This window comes from Bos grunniens, chromosome 1 (genome assembly GCF_055505025.1).
Source record: "Bos grunniens cultivar Pamir isolate PY7600 chromosome 1, Bosgru_T2T1.0, whole genome shotgun sequence".
NCBI lineage: Eukaryota > Metazoa > Chordata > Mammalia > Artiodactyla > Bovidae > Bos > Bos grunniens.
The window spans coordinates 27129743-27156697 of record NC_141165.1 but is presented as its reverse complement, the minus strand read 5'-3'; the positions used below and the strand labels follow the sequence as shown (position 1 = coordinate 27156697).

Here is a 26955-nt window from a genome sequence, read left to right as displayed (position 1 = left end):
TTTTTCCTTACACCCTTTCCAGCATTTATGAATTATAGGCTTTTTGATGATTACCATTTTGACTGGTGTGAAGTGCTACCTCATTTTTGTCTTGATTTGTATTTCTCTAATAGTTAGAAATGTTGAGAATCTTTTCTTGTGCCTGTTGGCTATCTGTATGTCTTCTTTGGAGAAACAGCTATTAATATTTAGGTGTTCTGCATATTTAAAATTTTTTTGTTTGTATTTTTTTTATTGAGCTGTATAAGCTGTTTGTATATTTTGGAAATTAATCTCTTGTTGGTTGCATTGTTTGTAAATATTTTCTCCCATTCTGTAAATTCTTTTCATTTTGTTAATGATTTCCTTTACTGTGCATAAGCTGTTAAGTTTAACTGGCTCCCATTTGTTTACTTTTGCTTTTGTTTCCATTACTGTAGGAGACAGATTAAAAAATGTTGCTGCAATTTATGTCAGAGTATTTTGCTTATGTTTCCCTCTAGGAGTTTTATAGTGCCATTTTGAGTTTATTTTTGTACGTAGTGTTAGAGAATGTTCTGATTTCATTCTTTTACATATAGCTGTCCATGTTTTCTCAAGGCTACTTATTGAAGAGACTGTCTTTTCTCTGTTGTATATTCTTGCCTCCTTTCTTGTAGATTAGTTGACAATAAGTGTATGGATATATTCCTGGGCTTTCTGTTCATTTCCATTGATCTGTGTGTCTTGTTTTTGTGCCAGTACCATACTGTTTGATTACTGTAGCTTTGTAGTATAGTCTGAAGTCAGGGAGTGTGATTGCTCCAGTTTTGTTCTTCTTTCTTAAGATTGTTTTGGATATTTCCCAGGCTGTCTTATGCTTTTTATAGAGTTCTCCAAAATGTCCATAGCTCTGCAGTGCAAGTAACTCCTACTACAAATACTTTCAAAGTACAGTTGACCCTTGAAGAACACGGTTACTGCATAGGTCCTTTTACACACAGATTTCTCATTAAATACATACTACAGTACCACGTGACCTTCAAGTTGATTGAATTTGTGGATACAGAACCTCAGATGCAGAGTATCAACTGTAAAATTATACAAGGTTTTTGACTGTGCTGAGAGTCTGCATCCCTAATCCTCATGTTGTTTAATGGTCAACTGTAGTTCTCTTTAATGAAATAAAATAATTTTATTACAAGTATACACTTTTCAGCTTGTCTGGAAATTATGGAAGCATACAATTGCAGTCTAAGAGATAACATGTATATACACCTGTCTTCATTCTCATGCCTGTTTTTAGTTACCCTTTATTAGTCTTAATATTGCTCTTTGAATATCAGAAGCCTAAATTAATTTGTGTTTTTTCTCCTATGATCTACTGCTATCTTACATAAATCAGAGGTTCTTTGCTTAATGATGATGCAATATTCTTGTCCAGGTTTGCTGTATTTTTTTGTTTTTAGTGGGAACATAGTTGTTGTTTGTCACTCAGTCACGTTGACTCTTTGCGACCTCATGGACTGTAGCACGACAGGCTTCCCTGTCCTTCACCATCTCTTGGAGTTTGCTCAAAACTCATGTCCATCGAGTCAGTGATGCCATCCAACCATCTCATCCTCTGTCGTCCCCTTCTCCTCCTGCCTTCAGTTGTTCCCAGCATTAGGGTCTTTTCCAGTGAGTCAGCTCTTCACATCAGGTGGCCAAAGTACTGGAACTTCAGCTTCAGCATCAGTCCTTCCAATAAATATTCAGGGTCAATTTCCTTTAGGATTGACTGGTTTGATCACCTTGGTGTCCAAGAGACGTTCGAAAGTCTTCTCCAGCACCACAGTTCAAAGGCATCAATTCTTTAGCACTCAGCCCTTTTTATTGTTTAGCTCTCACATCCATAATATGACTATTGGAAAAACCAGAGCTTTGACTGTACGTACCATTGTAGGCAAAGTAATGTCTCTGCTTTTTAATACACTGTCTAGGTTTGTCATAGTACGATGAATAAACTATATGGAACCAAAATGTAAGTTTTTTACTAACTGCTACTTACCTTTCTCTCCTAGAGATAAGTGTATAAACAGTTTAGCTTTGTGTGTACATATCTGTATATTTTTTTTTAAGTTCGAGATCTTTTTATTTTCTTCCTTTTCATGCAATGCATTTTATGGATCTTGTAATGTTTGTAGGAAGAGTTCCACTTCTCTCTTTATGAAAGCCTTGTTAATATTTCATGACATTAATTACTGATACAATTAGTTATTAAATATTCATACCTCCACTGATGTATGTTTGCTCATTTCCATTTATTCTCTACTAAAGCTTTGTTGCAGTAAATGTTTCATATGTCTTTATACATGTTTGTGTTTTGTAGGATAAATTTATACAAATAAAATTATAGGTTGAAAGGTTTGTCTCCTTTTAGTAAGAATTCTATCAAGTTGCATAACCTAAAAGAGTTAAAATACACTGTGGGAGAGTTTCTATCCTTTTGCATTTCTGCCAACCCTTTTAATTTATTGATTCAGTGAACATAAACTGATGTCACATTATTTTAACTTGCAGTTTCTTATGATTAGTCAGGTAGGAGTTTGTTTCTTTATCTTTTAAAAGATTTTTATCTTTTAAAAGATTTCTGTTTATTCCTTTTTCATGGTTATTCTGTCACATTAATTCTCTCTGAGGAATAAAACAATCTTTAACTTTAAAGTGGTCTTGCTTCTTCTTTTGGCATCTGTCTTTTCTTCTTATTTTGGCTTTTCTCAGTGTTTGGTGATTCTTAGTTTAGCTCTTTTGTAGTTGTGGCTCCCTGGTTGTTTGCTTATTCACTGTAACCTGCATTCAGTGTCTGTAGGATTTGGGGTAGGCTGTGCTGAAAATGAGTTTCCTGTATGTGAAGATTTCCTCCCTTCTGAGATCAAGTGTCTCCCAAGTACTCAGTACCCTGCTCCTCACCTCAGTTTTGGGCTGATCCCATTGCTGTTTCAGCTCAGCACAAACAGAGCAAGGGGCATATGTGACCATAGCAGCTGCTCCACCTGCAGATCGGTTACAACTAACTTCCCTGATGATTCCCCCTGGCCACCTCTCATTCCTTGAATCCTCTGATTCTAAGCTGGAATGTATCCTGGAACTGTGTTTCTCACTACCGCTTCAATCTTAGCAGATCTGATCCCTGGTCCTATCTGCTTTCTCTCAGTAAAGGATTCCTATGTTAGGCACTTTCTTTTATATCCCAGAACTGTTACTGCTGAGTATTTTTAAATACATAAAATACTTCATCTTTTTGAATGAAAGGAATAGAGAGAACTATGTTCTCGTTCCACTGTTTTAATCCTCTCTTCATGTATATGTCAAGAGCATGTTACATTCTTTAATAAGATCATGGTAAGTTCACTTGTTGAATTGTGTGTGTGTGTGTGTGTATATATGTGTGTGTGTATATTCAGTCACTCCATCATGTCAGACTCTAAGTGACCCCATGGATTGCAGCCCGCCAGGCTCCTCTGCCCGTGGAATTTTCCAGGCAAGAGCACTGGAGTAGGGTGCCATTTCCTCCTCCACGGGATCTTCCCATCCAGGTATCCAGCCCACGTCTCTTGCATTGGCAAGCAGATTCTTTACCACTAGTGCCACTAATACCCAGTTTATTTAGTACATTTTGTTTATCCACTTGTTTGCTTCCACATTTTAGCTATTGTGAATAACACTGCTATTAACATGAGTGTGCAAATATATTTTTGAGATGTTGCTGTCAGTTCTTTTGGCTATGTACCCATAAGTAGAATTACTAGATCATATGGTAATTTTGTTTTTTATCTTTTGAGGAACTACCATTGTTTTCTAAAATAACTGTTTCATATTACATTCCCACCTGCAAAATCCGACTGCAAAAGGATTCTTGATTTTTCATATCCTTCTCAACAGCACTTCTGTTCTTTTGAAAGTGTTAAGCCTAATAGCTATTTGCATTTTTAAAAACATATAGTTGCCAAAGATTGTGGGATATCTGTAGAACAGAAAAAAATGGGATCTTTGTGAATTATGATTCTTGAATTGGCAGCTTTTGATCTTCCTAGCCAGTAGTTCCCAACCTGTGGCTTTTTTTTTTGCCTCAAGTGGGGCATTTAGTACTTCTAGAAGTTTTCTTATTTGTCTCAGCTCACTGGAGGTTGTTTCTGACAGGTAGTGAATGGAGTTCAGGTGCTACTCAACTTCCTACAATGCACAGGACCATCCTCCTATGAGACAGCATGGGGGTTAGAAACCCTGCTCTAATCTAAAACATGTGTGTTAAAAAGTTTTATTTTCTTATTGCTGAATCTCAGGCACAAAATCTTAACGACTGGCTTCTGTGAATGCAGATAGTGACTCAGCCTTTAGTTCAGAGGTTCTGGGGATCTACCTAGAATGTTTTCTTAATAGAATGATTTGGAATCTTTAGTGCCCTCCATTTGATGGAAGAAAGGAGCAAACATTAAAAAAAAAATCTCAGACTTTCTGAAAACCTGAGATAAGAATATGAAGAATTCCCGTACAGCTTTCTCCAACTTCCCCAACTATTAACACTTTGCCATATTTGTTCTATCATTCCATGTGTATGTGTGCCTTTCTTTCAGAATCATTTGAGATGAAGTGGCATGCATTATGCCATTTATCCTTTAATTCTTCAGTGTATATTTCCTAAAAATGAGGACATTCTCATAGTTAACCAGAATCAATTCATGAAAATCAAGAAAATAATGTTGATACAGTTCTATTGTCTGTTCCCCACATTCCATTCCGTATTTAGCCAGTTGTCTCAGTAGTGTTCTTTACGCCCAGGATTCAACCCAGGATTACTTGTTGTATTTCTTTGACGTGTGTCTTTAGTTTCCTTCATTCTAGAACAGTTCCTCAGTCTTTCCTTATCTTTAATGACTGATTTTTTTTAAGGATATAGATCAGTTACTTTGTAGAATGTCACTCAGTTTGGATTTGCCTAATGTTTTGTCATGATTGGATTCTAGCAATGCATTTTTAGCATGAATACATTGAAGTGGTGGGGGCTTCCCTGATAACTCAGTGGTAAAGAATCTGCTGCCAATGCAGGAGACACACAAGAGGACGGTTTGATCCCTGGGTTGGGAAGATCCTCTGGAGGAGGAAATGGCAACCCGATCCAGTATTCTTGTCGGGATAATCCTACGGACAGAGGAGCCTGGTGGGCTACAGTCCATGGGGTTGCAAAGAGTCAGACACAACTGAGCAAATTTAAGTGGTGATGTGTCCTTACTGCGTTTTACTCACAGGCAAACAATGTCAATTTGTCATTTTGGCTCTTTTTGTTGTTGTTGTTGTTGTTTTTCTGTTACGGTTGATATTAATTATTATTGCTTGGTTAGGATAGTGTCCACTAGGTTTTTCTACTACGAAGTTAATAAAGTGAGTAATTTGTGGACTTATTTTGCAACTTAGGAAACATACTGTTTCACAGCTAACTTTCACCCACTTGTTTTAGTATTTATTAATACAGATTGTCTGAACCAGTATTAATTACAATGGTATCCAAAGTGTGATTTTCAAATTTATTTTCCTTTTGGGTTTGTTAGTTGACGTATACTGTAGGGTAGATGTTTTTCTCACACCCCCACCCACCATTTATTTACTTAAAAAGATTATAGTAGTTTGAATTTGTGATTTCTTTTTCATTTAATGACATAGTTAATTTTAATGTGCAGATTTGACCCAGATTTTGCCTGTGGCAACTCAAGTTCTATCTTGTGTCTGTTTGATCTGTCGACATCATTCTTTGAGCATCTACTTCTTTCTGGCACAAGAAAGTGTTCCAGCCTCATCTGGTGATTTCTTTATCCCACTTTGGTTTTCTGACAGAATGTGGTCCACTGGAGAAGGGAATGGCAAACCACTTCAGTATTCTTGCCTTGAGAACCCCATGAACAGTATGAAAAGGCAAAATGATAGGACATTGAAAGAGGAACTCCCCAGGTCAGTAGGTGCCCAATATGCTACTGGAGATCAGTGGAGAAATAATTCCAGAAAGAATGAAGGGATGGAGCCAAAGCAAAAACAATACCCAGTTGTGGATGTGACGGGTGATAGAAGCATCTGATGCTGTAAAGAGCAATATTGAAGAGGAACCTGGAGTGTTAGGTCCATGAATCAAGGCAAATTGGAAGTGGTCAAACAGGAGATGGCAAGAGTGAACATTGACATTCTAGGAATCAGCGAACTAAAATGGACTGGAATGGGGGAATTTAACTCAGATGACCATTACATCTACTACTGTGGGCAGGAATCCCTTAGAAGAAATGGAGTAGCCATCATGGTCAACAGAAGAGTCCGAAAAGCAGTGCTTGGATGCAATCTCAAAAACGACCAAATGATCTGTTTGTTTCCAAGGCAAACCATTCAATATCACAGTAATCCAAGTCTATTCCCCAACCAGTAACGCTGAAGAAGCTGAAGTTGAACAGTTCTATGAAGACCTATAAGACCTTTTAGAACTAACACCCAAAAAAGATGTCCTTTTCATTATAGGGGACTGGAATGCAAAAGTAGGAAGTCAAGAAACACCTGGAGTAACAGGCAAATTTGGCCTTGGAATATAGAATGCAGCAGGACAAAGGCGAATAGAGTTTTGCCAAGAGAACACACTGGTCATAGCAAACACTCTCTTCCAACAACACAAAAGAAGACTCTACTCATGGACATCACCAGATGGTCAACACCAAAATCAGATTGATTATATTCTTTGCAGCCAAAGACAGAGAAGCTCTATACAGTCAGCAAAAACAAGACCAGGAGCTGACTGTGGCTCAGATCATGAACTCGGTATTGCCAAAATCAGACTTAAATTGAAGAAAGTTAGGGAAAACCACTAGACCATTCAGATATGACCTAAGTCAAATCCCTTATGATTATACAGTGGAAGTAAGAAATAGATTAAGGAACTAGATCTGATAGAGTGCCTGATGAACTATGGAATGAGGTTCGTGACATTGTACAGGAGACAGGGATCAAGACCATCCCCATGGAAAAGAAATGCAGAAAAGCAAAATGGCTGTCTGGGGAGGGCTTACAAATAGCTGTGAAAAGAAGAGAAGCGAAAAGCAAAGGAGCAAAGGAAAGATATCAACATCTGAATGCAGAGTTCCAAAGAATAGCAAGGAGAGATAAGAAAGCCTTCCTCAGCGATCAATGCAAAGAAATAGAGGCAAACAACAGAATGGGAAAGACTAGAGATCTCTTCAAGAGAATTAGAGATACCAAGGGAACATTTCATGCAAAGATGGGCTCGATAAAGGACAGAAATGGTATGGACCTAACAGAAGCAGAAGATATTAAGAAGAGGTGGCAAGAATACACAGAAGAACTGTATAAAAAAGATCTTCAGAACCAAGATAGTCACAATGGTGTGATCACTGACCTAGAGCCAGACATCCTGGAATGTGAAGTACAGTGGGCCTTAGAAAGCATCACTATGAACAAAGCTAGTGGAGGTGATGGAATTCCAGTGGAGCCATTTCCAATCCTGGAAGAATATGCTATGAAAGTGCTGCACTCAATATGCCAGCAAATTTGGAAAACTCAGCAGTGGCCACAGGACTGGAAAAGGTCAGTTTTCATTCCAATCCCAAAGAAAGGCAATGCCAGAGAATGCTCAAACTACCACACAATTGCACTCATCTCACACGCTAGTAAAGTAATGCTCAAAATTCTCCAAGCCAGGCTTCAGCAGTAAGTGAACCGTGAACTTCCAGATGTTCAAGCTGGTTTTAGAAAAGGCAGAGGAACCAGAGATCAAATTGCCAACATCCGCTGGATCATCAAAAAAGCAAGAGTTCCAGAAAAACATCTATTTCTGCTTTCTTGACTATGCCAAAGCCTTTGATTGTGTGGATCACAATAAACTGTGGAAAATTCTGAAAGAGATGGGAATACCAGACCACCAGACTTGTCTCTTGAGAAACCTATATGCAGGTCAGGAAGCAACAGTTAGAACTGGACATGAGCAACAGACTGGTTCCAAATAGGAAAAGGAGTACATCAAGGCTGTATATTGTCACCTTGCTTATTTAACTTATATGCACAGTACATCATGAGAAATGCTGAGCTGGAGGAAACACAAGCTGGAATCAAGATTGCCGGGAGAAATATCAATAACCTCAGATATGCAGATGATACCACCCTTATGGCAGTAAGTGAAGAGGAACTAAAAAGCCTCTTGATGAAAGTGAAAGTGGAGAGTGAAAAAGTTGGCCTAAAGATCAACATTCAGAAAACGAAGATCATGGCATCTGGTCCCATTACTTCATGGGAAATAGATGGGGAAACAGTGGCAGTGTCACACTTTATTTTTGGGGGTTCCAAAATCACTACAGATGGTGATTGCAACCATGAAATTAAAAGATGCTTCCTCCTTGGAAGGAAAGTTATGACCAACCTAGATAGCATATTAAAAAACAGAGACATTACTTTGCCAAAAAAGGTCCATCTAGTCAAGGCTATGGTTTTTCCTGTGGTCATGTATGGATGTGAGAGTTGGACTGTGAAGAAAGCTGAGCGCCGAAGAATTGATGCTTTTGAAGTGTGGTGTTGGAGAAGACTCCTGAGAGTCCCATGGACTGCAAGGAGATCCGACCAGTCCATTCTAAAGGAGATCAGTCCTGGGTGTTCTTTGGAAGGAATGATGCTAAAGCTGAAACTCCAGTCCTTTGGCCACCTCATGCGAAGAGTTGACTCACTGGGAAAGACTCTGATGCTAGGAGGGATTGGGGGCAGGAGGAAAAGGGGACGACAGAGGATGAGATGGCTGGATGGTATCGCAGACTCTATGGACGTGAGTTTGAGTGAACTCCGGGGGTTGGTGATGTACAGGGAGCCTGGCGTGCTGTGATTCATGAGGTCACAAAGAGTCGGACATGACTGAGCGAGTGCACTGAACTGAACTGATCTGAACTGAACTTTGATTTCAGTCATTCCTCCTAGAAATCCTGATTCCTTTTGTTTGTCAAAAGTATTTAGATTCCAAATTCTGGGCACTCAGTATTCTCATTGTCCTTGCCATGCAATTGCATTAGGTCGTTTCATGAAACAAAGCTAGGTAGTATGTGTTCGGCTGCATATTTGAGCGTCCCTGGTGACTCAGTGGTGAAGAACTCACCTGCCAATATAGGAGATGGAAGTTTGATTCCTGGGTCAGGAAGATACCCTGGGGAACTAAATGACAGTCCACTCTAGTATTCTTGCCTGGGAAATCCAGTGGACAAAGAAGCCTGATTGGCTACACTCCATTTGGTCGCAGAAGAATCAGACATGACTTAGTGACTAAGCGACAACAAAAAGCACCGAGACATGGTTTTTTTGCTTTATCTATCTACTGAAAACCGAGAGTTCTTATCACTGCCTCTTATTTGGATTCACTACCACAGGATTTCTTTTTAGTCTGTGCCTTAATATATTTTAATTTACCTTTTCTGACAGTGAGTAATCTTGATTCCTATCAACCTTAACATACTTATTTGCTCAATCTCTGTTTGTAATTAATCTCTCAGTCATTTAACTGTCTTGTCACTCTCTATCCCACCAGCCATGACTGCATGGGCTGTCTCATCCTCAGCTGTGTGTTTGTCAGGTCCCCAGTCTGGCCATTGCATAGTTAATTCTGTCCTTTAATAGCATATTGCTAACACATTTTGAGTTTCTAGCCTCTCTGAATATGACAGATGAATATTCCAGGCCCCTGACCCCTTACCTCCAGTGAGCAAGGGGAAAGAGCCATAGTCTTTTTTCATATGCTCATGGCAGGATACATATGATGTGTTTTATTTTGGTCAATAATTCATAATATGTATATGAGTTGAAAAATATAAACATAAAAACTAAGAGAATATGGTTGTTAATTTTCATTTTTTTCCCATCATAACTTAAATTCAAGCATCTTAACATGAGTATAAGTTCTTCAATTGCACTGCAATATAATTTTTCATTGCTGATTGTTTTGTAAAAGAATGTAATGTTCTTAGTTTTTTTGCTTACTGCAACATTTCTGGTAGTTGTTTGTTTTTACCTTGGGCTTATTCAGTACTGTGCTTTTCATAGCTCAGTAAACATTCACAGTGAAATTACACAGCTAACTCATTGCTCTTCCTTCTTCCTTTACTACTGTGTCTTCAGGATATTTACTTGTAGCAGGTCTGCAAAGTCTTATTTTGATCCATGAGATTATAGTAGGTCTGCTAGCTTTTTTCACTGTTTAATTCAACAGCAGTCTGCCTTTCTCTCGCATGAACAATTTATATTCTTCGTTGTTTGCAATATCAGCTTTCACTTTTATATGTAAGTGTAGGAGTTTCATTTTCAAATTCTGATTATTTATCATGATCATTTTTCAAAGAAAGTCACGTTCATGAAATAAAGCATACCTTTTTTAGATTGAGGCTCTGAATATAACCCACTGTAATTCATACATGGGAGGAGATAGAGAGTTTGTGTATGTATGGATACATGTGTATAAAAAGAGGTTATTTTTGCTAAGAGCAGTTTTAGACTAGAAACAGATTTAGGAGGACTGTACAGAGATTTTCCATATATCTCTGCCCCTGCACATATCACATATATAGGCCTCCTCTTTATCAGCATCACTCATCAGAATGGTACATTATTACTAGGGAAGAATCTACGTTAATATATCATTATCACTCAACAGCCATAGTTTGCCTTAGATTTCCTTCCTGCTGTTGTGTATCTGTGGGTTTGGACAAATGTATAATGACATATAGGAGTTCCAAGGTAGTGCAGTCATAAACAAAACACCTGCCAATGCAAGAGACGCAGGAGACGTGGGTTGCATCCCTGGGACAGGAAGATTCCCTGGAGGAGGAAATGGCAACCCAATCCAGTATTCTTGCCTAGAAAATTCCGTGGACAGAGCCTGGTGGCTACAATTTATGTGGTATCAGAGTCAGACACACTGAGCATGCATGCACACATGCATAATGACATATCTATCCCTGGCAACCACTGATCTTTTTAATGTCTCCATAGTTTTGCTTTTTTTCAGAATGTTGTAGTTGGAGCCATTTCACATATAGCCTTTTCCGATTGTCTTCTTTCTATTAGTCATATGCATTTAAGGTTTCTCTGTGTCTTTTTTGTGACATGATAGCTAAATTCTTTCAGTGCTAAATAGTTTTCCTTTCTGTGTATTCCAGTTTATCCATTCAGTTACCCATTCACCTATTGAAAAACATCTTGGTTGCTTCCAAAGTTTTGGCAACTTTAAATAAAGCTGCTATAAACATCCATGTGCAGGTTTTTGTGTGGACATAAGCTTTTGACTCCTTTTGGTAAATATAAATAACCAAGGAGCGTGATACTGGATTGCTAAGAGTGTTTAGTTTTGTAGGAAATTGCCAAACTGTCTTCCTAAGTGATTGTAGTATTTTGCATTCCCATCAGCATTGAATAAGAGTAGCTCCACATCCTTAGCAGCTTTTAATATGGTCAGTGTTTTGGATTTGGGCCATTCTAATAGGAGAAGGCGAAGGCAACCCACTCCAATACTCTTGCCTGGAAAATCCCATGGACGGAGGAGCCTGGTAGGCTGCAGTCCATGAGGTCACTAAGAGTTGGACACAACTGAGCGACTTCACTTTCAATTTTCACTTTCATGCATTGGAGAAGGAAATGGCAGCCCACTCCAGTGTTCTTGCCTGAAGAATCTCAGGGATGGGGGAGCCTGGTGGGCTGCCATCTATGGGGTCCCACAGAGTCAGACACGACTGAAGTGACTTAGCAGTAGCAGTAGCAATAGGTATGTAGTCATATTTCATTTTTGCTTTAATTTTCATTTCCATGTTGACATGTGATGTTAAACATCTTTTCATATATCAGTTCAGTTCAGTCGCTCAGTTGTGTCTGACTCTTCGTGACCCCATGGACTGCAGCACACCGGGCTTCCTGGTCCATCTTCAACACCTGGAGCTTGCTCAAACTGATATCTATAGAGTCGTTGATGCCATCCAACCATTCTCTGTCATCCCCTTCTCCTCCTGCCTTCAATCTTTCCTAGCATCAGGGTCTTTTCCAGTTCGTCAGTTCTTTGCATCAGGTGGCCAAAGTACTGGAGTTTCAGCTTCAGCATCAGTCCTTCCAATAAATATTCAGAACTGATTTCCTTATATATATGTATATATTTTACCATCTGCATTTATTATTTGATGAGGTATCTGTTCAGGTCTTTGATCTGTATTCTTGTCTATTGTTTGTTTTCTTGCTGTTGAGTTTTAAGAGTTCTTTGTATACTTTGGATACCAGTCCTTTATTTTAAGATATGTGCACATATTTTCCCCCTGTCTGTGGATTGTGTTTTCATTCCATTGACAGCTTCTTTTGGAGAGCAGATAATTTAAAATTTCATGGAAATTTAGCTTATCAATTCTTTTGAGTGATGGATCATACATTTGGTGTTATATGTTTAAAGTTATCACCAAACCCAAGGTCATTTAGATTTTCTCCTTTTTTCTTCTAGAAGTTTTATAGTTTTGCATTTCACATTTATTTTTACCTAAGTCATGTTGACCCTAAGGGTCATGTTGACCTTAACCTTGTTCTTTCTTCTTTGATAACGTGTTGACTCTTCTGAGTCTTTTGCCTTTCCATATAAACTTTAGAATCAGTTTTTTGATAGCCACATAATAGCTTACTGAGATTTTAATTGGGTTTGAATTGAATCTATTGATATTAAGTTGAGGAAAACTGACAGTATTGAGTCTTCTTATCCATGAACATAGAATATAACTCCATTTATTTAATTCTTTGATAGCTTTCATCAGAGTTCTGTAGTTTTCTGTATATAGATCTTGTATTTATTTTGTTAACTTTATACCTGTTGACTTATTTTGGGGTAATAATGTAAATGGTATTGTGTTGTTTAATTTCAAATTCCACTTGTGTATTGCTAATACATAAGAAGATGATTTACTTTTATGTATTAACCTTGTATCCCACACTTGGTGTAATTGCTTATTGGTTCCAATGGTGGTTTGGTTGACTGTTTCAGATTTTGTCTATGGGCAATTATGTTATCCTAATTCTTTTTAACATATACATATACTATTTTGAATCTCAGTACTTTAGAAAGTTAGTAGTTTGATTTATTCAGTTTAATGTTGATATGAAATCCCAGCTAAAGTAATTTCGAGTACCAAATAGCATAGTAATAGAATATATTAATAACTCCTTACACAGTCTTATCAGATAGTTCTGTAGATTTTTTGAGGGGGTGGGGTAACGGAGATACATTTTTGCCTAAATTTTATAGTTTTTCTTTATATTTGGGAAATTTTGTATCTCTTTCTTTCATGTTAGTCTTAATTCAGAGTCTGGATTGAATAAACAGTGTGGTCCATTTTCTTTATTTTAATATATTCTTAAAAGGATTAGGAAAGAAAATGGGATAACTGATTTTTTTTTAATGTTTGATTTTAGCCAAGATTCAATTCTTAATCTAAATGGTTTAGTGCCTCAGAGCTAAGAAGGCACCCATTACTTTTTTCTAAAAAAACTTCATATATTTGGTTCATCTTTGATTTTGTTTTTTTTTTTAATAGCAATTAAAAATTTCAAAAGATGAGAAACTCAGTTCAAATATGTCTTCTTTTTAATCCAAATTGCAATTCTGCCACCTAGTGTTTGTACACGGACTTTAAAAGAGGATTCTTTTTAATTCTTTCTTTTAAAAAACTAAAAATAATTTTTCCTTCATCTTTAGTTTACAAATTTAATACTCAGCTTAATAAAACTTTTAAAGGAAGCTCCAAGTTTTTAATGAATTAGATTGTATCTCACATTTTAAAGTTCATTAATTATTTTAAAAATTCCTGGTATAATTAACCCTTGAACATCACGGGTTTGAGCTGTGCAGATCAAGTGAATTTTTTTTAATATACACATTCTACAGTACCACATTATTCGTGGTTTGGTTAAATGCACGGATTTAGGGATTTTCTGCTGCTTGGGAGTTGGTGCCCCTAACCCCTGTGTTCAAGGTTTCAGTTCAGTTCAGTTCAGTTCAGTCGCTCAGTCGTGTCCGACTCTTTGCGATGTTTACACGATTTAGTTTTCTAACGAGTAATTTTGCTCTCTTAGAGTCGAGGTGGAAAGAAGTTTCTTGCTGTACTGAAAGAAATCTTGGACAGGGATCCTTTGTCTCAACTGTGTGAGAATGAAATGGATCTTATTTGGACTTTGCGACAAGACTGCAGAGAGAATTTCCCACACGCGTTGCCGAAATTGCTGCTGTCGATCAAGTGGAATAAACTTGAGGATGTTGCTCAGGTAACAAGAGATCATTTTTGTAACTCCATTTGGTGGTTATATTACTTTATTGATTTCATGTAAATTGTCCTTTCCTACAAAGGTATGTTTCTATAGGTTGTATAATTTTCTGTAGAAGTTTACAGGTTTTAAACTCTTAGACCTTCTGATCTAAATGGTAGTCCAGAAAGTTTTAAGATTTCAAAATCCCAAATTCTGAATAGGTTTTCTATGTCCTTTACTAAAGATAATTAAAACTTAGGTCTTGGAATAATCATCCATAATTTCCACCAGCATATGGTAGATCCTGGGTTACTTTTACCAGCTTTATCAATGAACTTGTAGGTTTTCATCTTAAGACCCTTTGCAATGAATGTCTAAAATGCATATGTATTGTTTGAAATTAACCTCTATTTTTAGAAGTTAACATTTTATATCATAAATGATATAAAACATCAGTTTTATTATTTATTTAAAGTTGGGCAGTGTTGATGACATTTGCCTTTATGCAGTATAGAGAAAAGGGGAAAAAAATTCGGGTACAGAAGAAGCCACCAAATTTTAGCTACTTGATTTTGTTTTTAAGAACGTATGAAAAAACAGTGGCATTACGAAATTCATTTGGTTATCAAAGTTCTCCAGAAAATTTCTTGAAATGATTTTTTAATCAGAATGAATACATTTGGTATATTAAGAGAACTGCATTTATTCACCTTACTTACTTAAATTCAGTTGGTCTTTAAAATTTTTTCTTGTTTTGTTAAATCTATAATGAGTTAAATTTAGTTGAGAAATACATATTTCTTTTAATCTTGTATTTTTAAAATCTTTACTTTATTGTTTTATTTCTCAAATTAAGTTTAGAAAGGATTTCTTTTGAGTTTATTCCTAGTGTCTAACAGTTTTTTTTGGAATCATGTTACAAAATTATATGATGTGCCTTATTTGAAGTGTTGATACAGTTAGGCCACATGACCATTACTTACTTTGAAAAGGAGCTATTTTTGTCAGGATATCTTTTTTTTAAAGCTAGATTTTAATTATTCCGATATAGTTGTCATCTAACCAGTTATTTCTTTAAATTCAAGGTTAGTTTTCTGTGAACCCCCATAATGGTTGAATGTAAGATATAAGAATTTTTTAGTTGGCACATTTGCCTGCTTCTCATGATTGGCATTCATTTCTAAGTGCCTAGCCAAGAAATGCATCATTTTATTATTTTGTATAGATTAGAATAGAAAAAAAATTCTTACTATACTCTTTAAGTTATCTGAAAAAGAGGTTTTGTATTTTATCTGTAAGAAAATAGAGTAAGAGAGTCCAAGCTTAGTATTTTTTTATTTGAAACCCAGGGACACAGATTTTTATACTGAAGAGTTTAGTATACTTGTCTCATTTCCATGAGTGAATCTGAAATTTGTTGTTTTCAGATACAACTTAATTTCCTCCATTGTGTAGAAAAAGTCAGTAGTGTAACTGGATACTCTAATAGAAAAACCTAAACATGTATAAGCAAGTACAGGAAGACATGAATTTCATGATCCTAAGCCACCCTTTTAGTAGTCTAGAAAGGAAGAGCAACAGAATAAAAAATAGTGTGTTTTGGCACCTCCCCAGTCCTATACCATTGCCAGTTACACTGAACTGGTAGAAGAGAATATAAACCATATTTTCAATAAATTGATTACTAAACTTCCCTAGTGTTCAAGTGGTTAAGAATCCACCTGATGATGTAGGGGACATGGGTTTGATACCTGGGCCGGCAAGATTCTACATGCCATGGGTCAGCTGAGCCCATTCATAGCTACTGAGCCTGTGCTCTCTAGTGCCTGCGAGTCGTTAAGTACTGAAGCTCACATGCCCTAGAGCCCATGCCCTACAACTAGAGAGTAGCCCCTGCTCGCCAAAACTAGAGAAAGTACTTGTGCAGCAACTAAGACCCAGTGCAGTCAAAAATAAATAAGTGAATAAATAAAAATTTTTTAAAAATTGACTGCCTAAGAGAAGTAGAGAGTCAGAACCTGGTGCAGATTTGTACTGTGATTCTGAAGGTATAAGCCATGGGTGAAAATTCTATAAAAGATTAGCCTCCCATTAATCCACAGGAAAGTATTCCTTTAGCATACTGCAGAAGGGATTTCAATAGCCATATAAATAGTGAAATTAATTCAGTTGTCTCTGCAGGAGATGAGCAATTAATTACATGTTAATTGCACTATTTATAGTGAAAAACAGTGAAAATAGTGACACTAATTTCACTATTTATTTGGCTAAGTCAGATTTGCCTTCCCTATTTGCTTCCATAGCTTTCATTAAACTGAAGTGATGAGTGTAATTTAATGTTTATATTTCAATTTAATAATTATAAATAACATACTAAAAGAATTACTTTTTAGTAGTAGGGCTATTTTCAATACCAGTTGAACCTCTGTTATTATATAACATTATCTATCCCAGTATTGTGTTTGTGGAGCAGTGTATTCCATGTGTTAACTGGGGATGCTAGGAGTTTTTTTAAACTATTGTGTCAGTTCCTTAGAAAACGATCCCCCTTACCTATATAAGGAGTACTGGTCCATTAGAGTTTTGGAGGAATTGTGTGATAAAACCTGGGATTAGGTAGGCGTTTCATATCATTAAACCAGTATTCCTCAATCTTTTTTCATTATTACACTCCTGAGGAGCATTTTTACATAATTTTCCCTTAATAGCCCTATCCCCATGGGATTTCGATACCACAGGTAAGTGTATGTAAGTCTGCCTATGTACTGTATGCATGCACGTACTGTATACATTAAAAGAACAAGTATAAGAGGTAATCATTTTCTTCAGTAGTTTAAGAATAATTGAATCAAGATTTAAGGTAAAAGTTAAAATGTAAAAATTAACATTTCACTCTATTTGTTGAATAAGTTTGATATAATTTATTATGTAAATTGCAGAGTATCACATTTCATATCCAAGTTAGTAATTTATGTAAATGTATATTAATAATAGTAATGTAATCAACCTCTAAAATTTACTCAAAAGGGTTATTTTTTCTAATGCAAAGCAATTTAAAGTTAATTTTTTATAAATTATCATTCAGTTGAGTTCATTTCAGTTGCTCAGTCGTGTCTGACTCTTTGCAACCCTATGAATCGCAGCACACCAGGCCTCCCTTTCCATCACCAACTCCTAGAGTTCACTCAAACTCACGTCCATCGAGTCAGTGATGCCATCCAGCCCTCTCATCCTCTGTCATCCCCTTCTCCTCCTGCCCCCAATCCCTCCCAGCATCAGTCTTTTCCAGTGAGTCAACTCTTCGCTTGAGGTGGCCAAAGTATTGGAGTTTCAGCTTTAGCATCATTCCTTGCAAAGAAATCCCAGGGCTGATCTCCTTCAGAATGGACTGGTTGGATCTCCTTGTAGTCCAAGGGACTCTCAAGAGTCTTCTCCAACACCACACTTCAAAAGCATCAGTTCTTCGGCGCTCAGCCTTCTTCACAGTCCAACTCTCACATCCATACATGACCACAGGAAAAACCATAGCCTTGACTAGATGGACCTTTGTTGGCAAAGTAATGTCTCTGCTTTTCAATATGCTGTCTAGGTCGGTCATAACTTTCCTTCCAAGGAGTAAGCGTCTTTTAATTTCATGGCTGCAGTCACCATCTGCAGTGATTTTGGAGCCCCCAAAAATAAAGTCTGCCACTGTTTCCACTTTTTCCCCATCTATTTCCCATGAAGTGATGGGACCAGATGCCATGATCTTCGTTTTCTGAATGTTGAGCTTTAAGCCAACTTTTTCACTCTCTACTTTCACTATCATCAAGAGGCTTTTTAGTTCCTCTTCATTTTCTGCCATAAGGGTGGTGTCATCTGCATATCTGAGGTTATTGATATTTCTCCCAGCAATCTTGATTCCAGCTTGTGTTTCTTCCAGCTCACCGTTTCTCATGATGTACTCTGTATATAAGTTAAATAAGCAGGGTGACAGTATACACCCTTGACATAGCCCTTTTCCTATTTGGAACCAGTCTGTTGTTCCATGTCCAGTTCTAACTGTTGCTTCCTGACCTGCATACAAATTTCTCAAGAGGCAGATCAGGTGGTCTGGTATTCCCATCCTTTCAGAATTTTCCACAGTTGATTGTGATCCACAGAGTCAAAGGCTTTGGCATCGTCAAGAAAGCAGAAATAGATGTTTTTCTGGAACTCTCCCACTTTTTCCATGATCCAGCGGATTTGGCAATTTGATCTCTGGTTCCTCTGCCTTTTCTAAAACCAGCTTGAACATCTGGAAGTTCACAGTTCACGTATTGCTGAAGCCTGGCTTGGAGAATTTTGAGCATTACTTTACTAGCGTGTGAGATGAGTACAATTATGCGGTAGTTTGAGCATTCTCTGGCATTGCCTTTCTTTGGGATTGGAATGAAAACTGACCTTTTCCAGTCCTGTGGCTACTGCTGAGTTTTGCAAATTTGCTGGCATATTGAGTGCAGCACTTTTACAGCATCATCTTTCAGGATTTGAAAGACCTCAACTGGAATTCCATCACTTCCACTAGCTTTGTTTGTAGTGATGCTTTCTAAGACCCACTTGACTTGACATTCCAGGATGTCTGGCTCTAGGTCAGTGATCACACCATCGTGGTTATCTGGGTCGTGAAGATCTTTTTTGTACAGTTCTTCTGTGTATTCTTGCCATCTCTTCTTTAATGTCTTCTGCTTCTGTTAGGTCCATACCATTTCTGTCCTTTATCGAGCCCATCTTTGCATGAAATATTCCCTTAGTATCTCTGATTTTCTTGAAGAGATCTCTAGTCTTTCCCATTCTGTTGTTTTCCTCTGTTTCTTTGCATTGATCACTGAGGAAGGCTTTCTTATCTCTTCTTGCTATTCTTTGAAACTCTGCATTCAGATGCTTATATCTTTCCTTTGCTCCTTTGCTTTAACTTAAATTTTAAATTTGTTTTGTATGAGAAAATACCTTAACTACTAGTTACTCATTTAGATGTTGACTTTTTTTGGGCACTTGAGAAATTAATGAGAAGTTTTGTAATTTTCATAATTAAAACAATAAATTTAAATTATTTTTATGTAATTGTCAAAGCCCAAGTTTCTCACAAATGCTCAAATGACAAATGACAAGGCAGACAGCAGGTTCCACAGGCCACCTCCTGCAACACGACTTTGAGGTTGAACGTGCAATTGAGAGAAGCCTTCAGCCATTGCCATCTATTTGCCGTATTCTTGTATCTCTGGTCTTGCATACATTTTGTGCTTCTTCCTTGATCTTGATGTCAGTGCTGTTTAAGTAATACCTAAGAAAACCCAGCGACATAAATTAGAAATTAAGGAATAAGACTTTGTCAGATAGGGTTGAGCTGTGGACAGCCACAACTCATAATTGTCAAAAAAGTGTTTCATTCTCCTCCATAACCACTTTTCTTCCCACTTCCTTCTGCAATAAGAATGTAAGCTATAAAGATACCAAAATCATGAAGAGGAAGGGACTCTTTCCAATATCAGCCCTTCATAAAAGGAAATCAACTCTGATGAGTCTCACTCATTCTGTTGGGAGGCAGATGAAATCCTTTCTAGAAATTTGGGTTTTCTGGAACTTAGGTTTCCATGTCCATCTGAACCCAACCTTCATGGGTAATCCCAAGTCATCCCCCCATGGGATGCTTTCTTATCCTATGTCTTGATAATTTCTAAGTGGCATCTGTAAGTGGGAAACTGGCTGTATTTAATAAACTAGGTACTGTTTATTTCCTGTGGGTAACTTACTATGATTTAAAGGATTTAAATGTATTCTAGTCAATAAAGTTTTATAAACTGATAGATATAAACTCTGTTAAACTCTCTCAAGATAATTTTATGTTGATATATTAATGTACTTTTTCAGCTTATATTTGTAATTTGAATTTTAAGTATTTCTTTTTATTTTTTATTTTATTTTTTTAAGTATTTCTTTTTAAAAAAATTTATTTTTAATTGGAGGATATTTGCTTTACAGTGTTGTGTTGATTTCTGTACAACAAGGTGAATCAGCTATAGGTATACATACATCCCTCCCTCTTTAGTCTCTCTCAAAGGCCTTTAAGTATTTCTTAGTCATTTCTCTCTCCTCCCCTTCCTCTCACCTTCTCCTCTCCTCTTGCCCTGCCTTTATTTCCTTTTTTAAAAAAAAATGTAATGGTTAATGATTGTAGAATTCATATATTCAGTGTATCATTCTACTTCTAGCTAAGTATATAATCACTTTTTTGCCTGCTTACCTATAGAATACCTCAGCAGAGACCATCTTTTGTTAACCTGTATTAGCAATAATAGATTTTTGAGGCCTTAGTAATTGCACGTATACTTCTCCTTTCTTTTGACCATCTCTGTTCCTGTGTACCAAGAAAAAACGGATAAGTGGTTCAGAAGTTATAGGAGAGAAAAGTAATCTTTTTTTTCCTTTCAACTTTTAAACAGCTTCAAGCACTGCTTCAGATTTGGCCTAAACTGCCCCCCCGGGAGGCCCTTGAGCTTCTAGATTTCAACTATCCAGATCAGTATGTGCGAGAATATGCTGTGGGCTGCCTGCAACAGATGAGGTATCTCCTGCAGGAGGCTTTTTGGGGTCAAGGAATAACTTGTGGGTGAGAAGAGAAGTTGAGATCTGCTTGAATGTTCTGTAAGAAAGGAACAGGCTAGGAATGATTCCGTTCAAAGCATTTGTTCTCTTCCTCCCTATTATTCTCTCATACTCTCAAGTCTCTCCTATCCAACACACACACACACACGATACAGATGTTTTTCTTTTTGGCCATACCACATGGCGTATAGTATCTTAGATCCCTGACCAAGGATTAAACCCACACCCCTGCAGTGGAAACATGGTATCTTAACCACTGAACCATTAGGGAAGTCCCCTCTCTATAACAAAAAAACAATCAAAAACTGCTTCTGGTGGTCCCCAAGATCACTCTCCAGTTCCATGACTCTTGGCTAAGATTTATTATAGCAAAAGAATACAGAGCAGAATTGGCAAAGGAAAAATTCATGGGGCAGAATCCAGAGGAAACCAGAGAGATGCTTCTAAGAGTTCTTTCCAAAAGGAGTCACACTGACTACACTTAATTCCCCCAGCAACAATTCGTGACAGCATGCCTGAATACTATCTACCAGAAAGCTTGTTAGAGACTTGGTTGTAGTTTGTTTGTTCATTAGTTTGATTTTTATTAAGACCTAGTCATTTAAGTACCTCTGTTTAGCATATTCCCACATCCTAGACTCCCAGAATGAAAATGGGTGTTGGGCATAAGCAGTACTGTTTGCAGAACAGTTTAAGCAGTGACCTAGTCTTATTTGTTAGGGTGGTGAGAAGCCTTCCCTGTCTACATTCCCAGATGCCAGCCAAGGGCTAACCTTGTATGCTTACTTTTTCAAAGGATAGCAATCTTGCTTGCTATTCTATTAACTCTTTTCTGTCCACTACCCAGAACTAAGAAATATTAATTTCTTAATTTGTATTTTTAAAGTTTTTACTTTTAAGTATTTTTTAAGCAATTAACATTACAGTTGGAGTCTTCATAGTTTGCTTATTTAGTCCTGATTACTTTCACTTCTCAGAGACAACTGTTAACACAAATTTGGTGTGTATTTTCTATACATCATTTTTCTGTTTTTATCAGTTTTATATATCTATACAGTATAGGTATGAGGTAATATTGTACATTTAAAAATTACATAAATGTGTCTTGTCACATATATATTGTTTTACATAGTTTTTTTTTCCTTTATCAAAATTATGTTTTTGAGGGTAGTCTTCTCCTGGTATGTATAAATGTAGTTTATTCCTTCCACTAGTGTGTAATATTCTGTCATAGATATTTATTACATTTCTCCATTTCTCTATTGAAGACCATTTTAGATTTCTCAAAATTTCCCATTATTAACAATGCAGTGAACATGTTTGTATAGTCCCTTTAGGGTAATACATGTGTGAGAATCTGTGGGATTTATTTGATAAAATATCATTTCTGAGACAATCTCAGACAATGAGCATTTAAAATTTTTTCCATTTTCCTTCTAGCCTCAAAAGGAGGGGTTATACTGTATGGTTTGCTTTTTTTTTTTTTTTCTTTTGGCTGTGACGCACAGCATGTGGGATCTTAGTTCTCAGACCAAGGGTCAGACCTGCACCTCCTGCATTGGCAGTCCAGAATCTTAACCACTGGACCACCAGGGAAGTCTCTGTATGATTATTTAAAAAGCAAAACTTCTCAGAAAATTAAGGATATAGTGATTTTTTTTTCTTTTTAAAATAAATCATTTATGTTTTAAATTGTGTGATATTCAAAGCAAATTATACAAAATATTTTTTCAGGTATGTTTATGAGATGTCTTTTTAAGTATTAGGAAAGAGGAAGCCCCTTCTATACTTCTGTCACACTATTTATAGGTTTTATAATGGGCATGGATTTTACAGTAAGCTTAAAATTGTTGTATAGATAGTTTTTATAAATGAGGCTCCCCATTGTTCCTCAGCCTCCCTAAGTTTGCATTGGATACCTGAGGGGCAGGCTACCTGCCACCTCCTTGGAATGAGCCAATTGTTGTTTTCAAATATATTGACCCCTAGGCAGAGATTGCTGTGATCTCATGTTCCATATAGGTAATTCTAATGTGTCTTCCTCTGTTAAATTTTCTGCTTGTGAGGTGTTTTTGGTTTTTTTTCAGATGAATGATGTTCTAGATTTAGGTTCCACATCTGATTTAGACTACATTCTTAACCGTTTATTGTCCAAGACTAGTCACCAAGTAGAGGCCTTGAGATAACATATCTTAACCTGACTACAGGAATTGCCTCTAATGAGACTGTTTACATGTGAATGGTTTGGAGATAGATACAAAATAGAGAGCCACAATCTTAATTAATTCAGCTCATTTAATTATAGTGTTTTGTTAATTCCTTGAGTCCTTCCAACTTATAAATGTACTCTTTATTCTTCAAAGTATTTGAAAATTTTAATTGTTCGTTCATTATCTGGGATCAAAAATTACTTAACCCTTTGATAGGAAAGGAAAATTAAGTTGCTGAAGTACTGATGGAATTTGTATTTAAAAAAACTGATTGAGTGAGTATGTAAACTTCTTCAGCATGATCAGAAAACTATTTTTATTATAACTCTGGGCTGATTGTAAATACAGTCATCATTTGTATCAACCTCGTTAACTTACTCAAAGTGCCCCATATAGCTGTTCTTTGCTCCTTTTCATATACTCTTCTGTCCACCGAAATCCTCAGCTTATTTTGTGTTATTATAGTCATGAAAGTGAATATAAGCATGCAACAGGCTTGACCCAAAAGAACCACTGTTTCAAAGTTAGTATTTGAAGTTTTATAAGTAAGAGGGGTCTTTTTCCAGCTCTGATTGTTGAGTGACTTACTCTGTGTTTTGTTTCTTTCAGTGATGAAGAACTCTCTCAATATCTTTTACAGTTGGTGCAAGTTTTAAAATATGAGCCTTTTCTTGATTGTGCCTTGTCTAGATTCCTACTAGAAAGAGCACTTGCTAATCGGAGGATAGGGCAGTTTTTATTTTGGCACCTCAGGTAAGTCTTTTATATTTCAAATTGAGTCCACCATATGCTTTTGTGAGTATTAATCAACATAATATAGGACGTTTAGCAGAACAGTCCAGCTGCTTTGTTTCTGAGTCATCCATAACATTTATGCTTTCCTGGTGTCTTCTCCTATTTCTCAATACCCAGATTCTCAATTTTCATGATTTGGCAATGTAACTCAGATAAATAAGTGTCCCTCTATGCCTCCTTGATTTTTAACTGTAATTAATAACTTTTCATCATAGTAATTTTTATTACTACTACTGATGGTTATAAGTATTGCTGTTTTCCAGTAAAGTATACTTACTGTGTTGACATATTTGGATTAAGAAATAGACTTACTTATTCCTACAAAAGGTTGTGGATAGTTGTATCATCATTGCTACTATTGTGTAAGTAAAGATTTTAGGAATTCCCTGGTGGCTCAGAGGTAAAGAATCCACCTGCCAACGAAAGAGACACAGGTTCAGTCCCTGATAGAAGAAGATCCGACACACCGTGGAGCAACTAAACCCGTACACTATAGTTATTGAGCCTGTGCTGTAGAGCCTGGGAGTAGCAGCTACTGAAGTGCGTGTGCCCTAGAACTCGAGGTCTGAAACCAAGGAAGCCACCACAATGAGAAACCAATGCACCACAACTGGAGAAAAGCCCATCCAGCAACATAGACCCAAGGCAGCCAAAAAATAAATAAAATTATGTATGTATACACACACACACACACACAAAAGATTTTAGGTTTTCCTATATCAGCAACTTTATTTTTAGCTTCTTTATTGACAAGGTCATTTTCAGAAATATATCAGTGTTAGTAAACCAGTTTATATGGGAGTAAAATTGAGAAAGAGAGCTAAAGATCTTTTGTTTCCTAGGAAAATTGTCAGTTCTTTGTTTCTGACTCTACTCAGACATTTGTGATTTTTTTCCACCTGGACTTCGTGTTTTTGAAGCTAATCAGTAACAGAAAGATAACTTTTCTCCTCTTTGGCTTAGCTTCTTAAAGAAAATAAGCTGTATAGTATTTTGATGTAATTTTAGGGGTTATAGTTATGAATCTTGATTTCTTTATTATTAACGTTTTAACTTACCTTCTTTCTCATCTAGTTCAATCTTCTTATTTTTAAATCCTCAAATGAATAACAGAGTAAGCTATTCCTTCCTTTCAAATGTGTTTACCATTCTTTAAATGAGAAAAAATATCAAATAGAAGTCAATTGAGAGATTTGTTAATTGTGTGATATGAGTCAGATCTATTTCATCTTCAGTTCAGTTCAGTTCAGTCGCTCAGTTGTGTCCGACTCTTTGCAACCCCATGTATCGCAGCACGCCAGGCCTCCCTGTCCATCACCAACTCCCAGAGTTCACTCGGACTCACGTCCATCGAGTCGGTGATGCCATCCAGCCATCTCATCCTCTGTCGTCCCCTTTTCCTTCTGCCCCCAATCCCTCCCAGCATCAGAGTCTTTTCCAATGAGTCAACTCTTTGCGTGAGGTGGCCAAAGTACTGAGTTTCAGCTTCAGCATCATTCCTTCCAAAGAAATCCCAGGACTGATCTCCTTTAGAATGGACTGGTTGGATCTCCTTGCAGTCCATGGGACTCCTTGCAGTCCATGGGACTCTTAGGAGTCTTCTCCAACACCACACTTCAAAAGCATCAATTCTTCAGCGCTCAGCTTTCTTCACCGTCCAACTCTCACATCCATACATGACTACTGGAAAAACCATAGCCTTGACTAGATGGACCTTTTTTGGCAAAGTTATGTCTCTGCTTTTTAATATGCTATGTAGGCGGGTCATAGCTTTCCTTCCAAGGACTAAGTGTCTTTTAATTTCATGGCTGCAATCACCATCATCTTAATTGTCTATAAATTGGTAATATTATCATTTCACTCCAAAAAACAAGATGTAAAAACTTCAGATTTCATGGAATAAACCATTAACTAATGTTAATATCACATTTCTTTTCAAACTACAGTGTTTAAAGAATTAAAAGGTTAGCATCCAACCAGTGACTGTATATGTGATATGATCTTCCTTTCTTTGATAAGCATCATCAGTTAATTTCATTAAAAAGTATTTTCATTTGGGGACCTGAAGTATTTGATAAATCTTTACTGTTACCTTTTTGCAGATCTGAAGTACACATTCCTGCTGTTTCAGTACAATTTGGTGTTATCCTTGAAGCGTACTGCCGGGGAAGCGTAGGTCACATGAAGGCGCTTTCTAAGCAGGTATCAGCTTGCTTTAATCTTCATGTTCACTTTGCCACATGATATATGATAAATTGTGTCATATGCTATTTCTCCCATCACATTGTTTCATAAGAGATTTCCATATCTAAATTCAATTAATACATTTTTTAATAAACAATGTAAGCTTAGAAATTAAGTTTTGGCAAATTTAGCAGAATGTTATAGAATGCTATTTGAAAAATTAGGATTCCTCATAGTATTAGTACCATGACTTAACTTTTAGTAGCAAATACCTATTTAGACATGCTTAACAATGGGTTTGATGGTAACTGTTGTGAAATCTTTAGACTCTGTTTTTTCATACCACTGAGATACTCTTTCCAATAAGAATAGTGTATATGATTCATATGCTCTGTCATTTGTTTTAGATTGACATATTTTGACACCTTAGTTCGTAGGTGTTATAACTTCTAGAATTCAATATACTCAAGCTGCTTTTTCAAACTGTGTATACATGCCTGAAACTGTGATATTTCAGGCATGAAATATCTCTCATATTCTGTCATTTTCTTCCTAGGTCTTCATTTTCTAATCATTGCAGATAATGAGGTATTAGTCATTTTTAATAGATCAGATATTAAATGCTTACTATATGCCAGGAACCAAAATAAGTGTTTTAAGTATGCTATTTTACTCTCCTAATAATGTGCCACAGTAGTCACTGATACTGCCTGGATTTGACAAGGTGAAAAACAAGGTTTTAAGAGATTAAATAAGTTGCCTAAAAGTTCACAGTTATTAAGTAAAAGAATAAGTTTCAGACTTAGTTCTGTCCAAGTATAAAACTAAATCTCTTTTTTTTTATTATTATACAGGGAGTTTT

General features: G+C 36.6%; 1 protein-coding gene across 5 annotated transcripts in view; it reads left to right on the top strand.

Annotated features, from left to right (window-relative positions):
* The window catches only part of PIK3CB (phosphatidylinositol-4,5-bisphosphate 3-kinase catalytic subunit beta), a 178951-nt gene that overhangs the window by 116598 nt on the left and 35398 nt on the right, over positions 1 to 26955 (top strand). For all 5 annotated transcript variants that reach the window (XR_015148968.1, XM_086361989.1, XM_086362070.1 and 2 more), the window contains 4 exons: positions 14110 to 14298; positions 20742 to 20863; positions 23724 to 23867; positions 26012 to 26111. Coding sequence is in view for 4 of the 5 variants with exons in the window: in XM_086361989.1 (XP_086218115.1) it covers positions 14110 to 14298; positions 20742 to 20863; positions 23724 to 23867; positions 26012 to 26111 (555 nt within the window). In the remaining variant the exon portion in view is untranslated. The remainder of the gene's footprint in view (positions 1 to 14109; positions 14299 to 20741; positions 20864 to 23723; positions 23868 to 26011; positions 26112 to 26955) is intronic.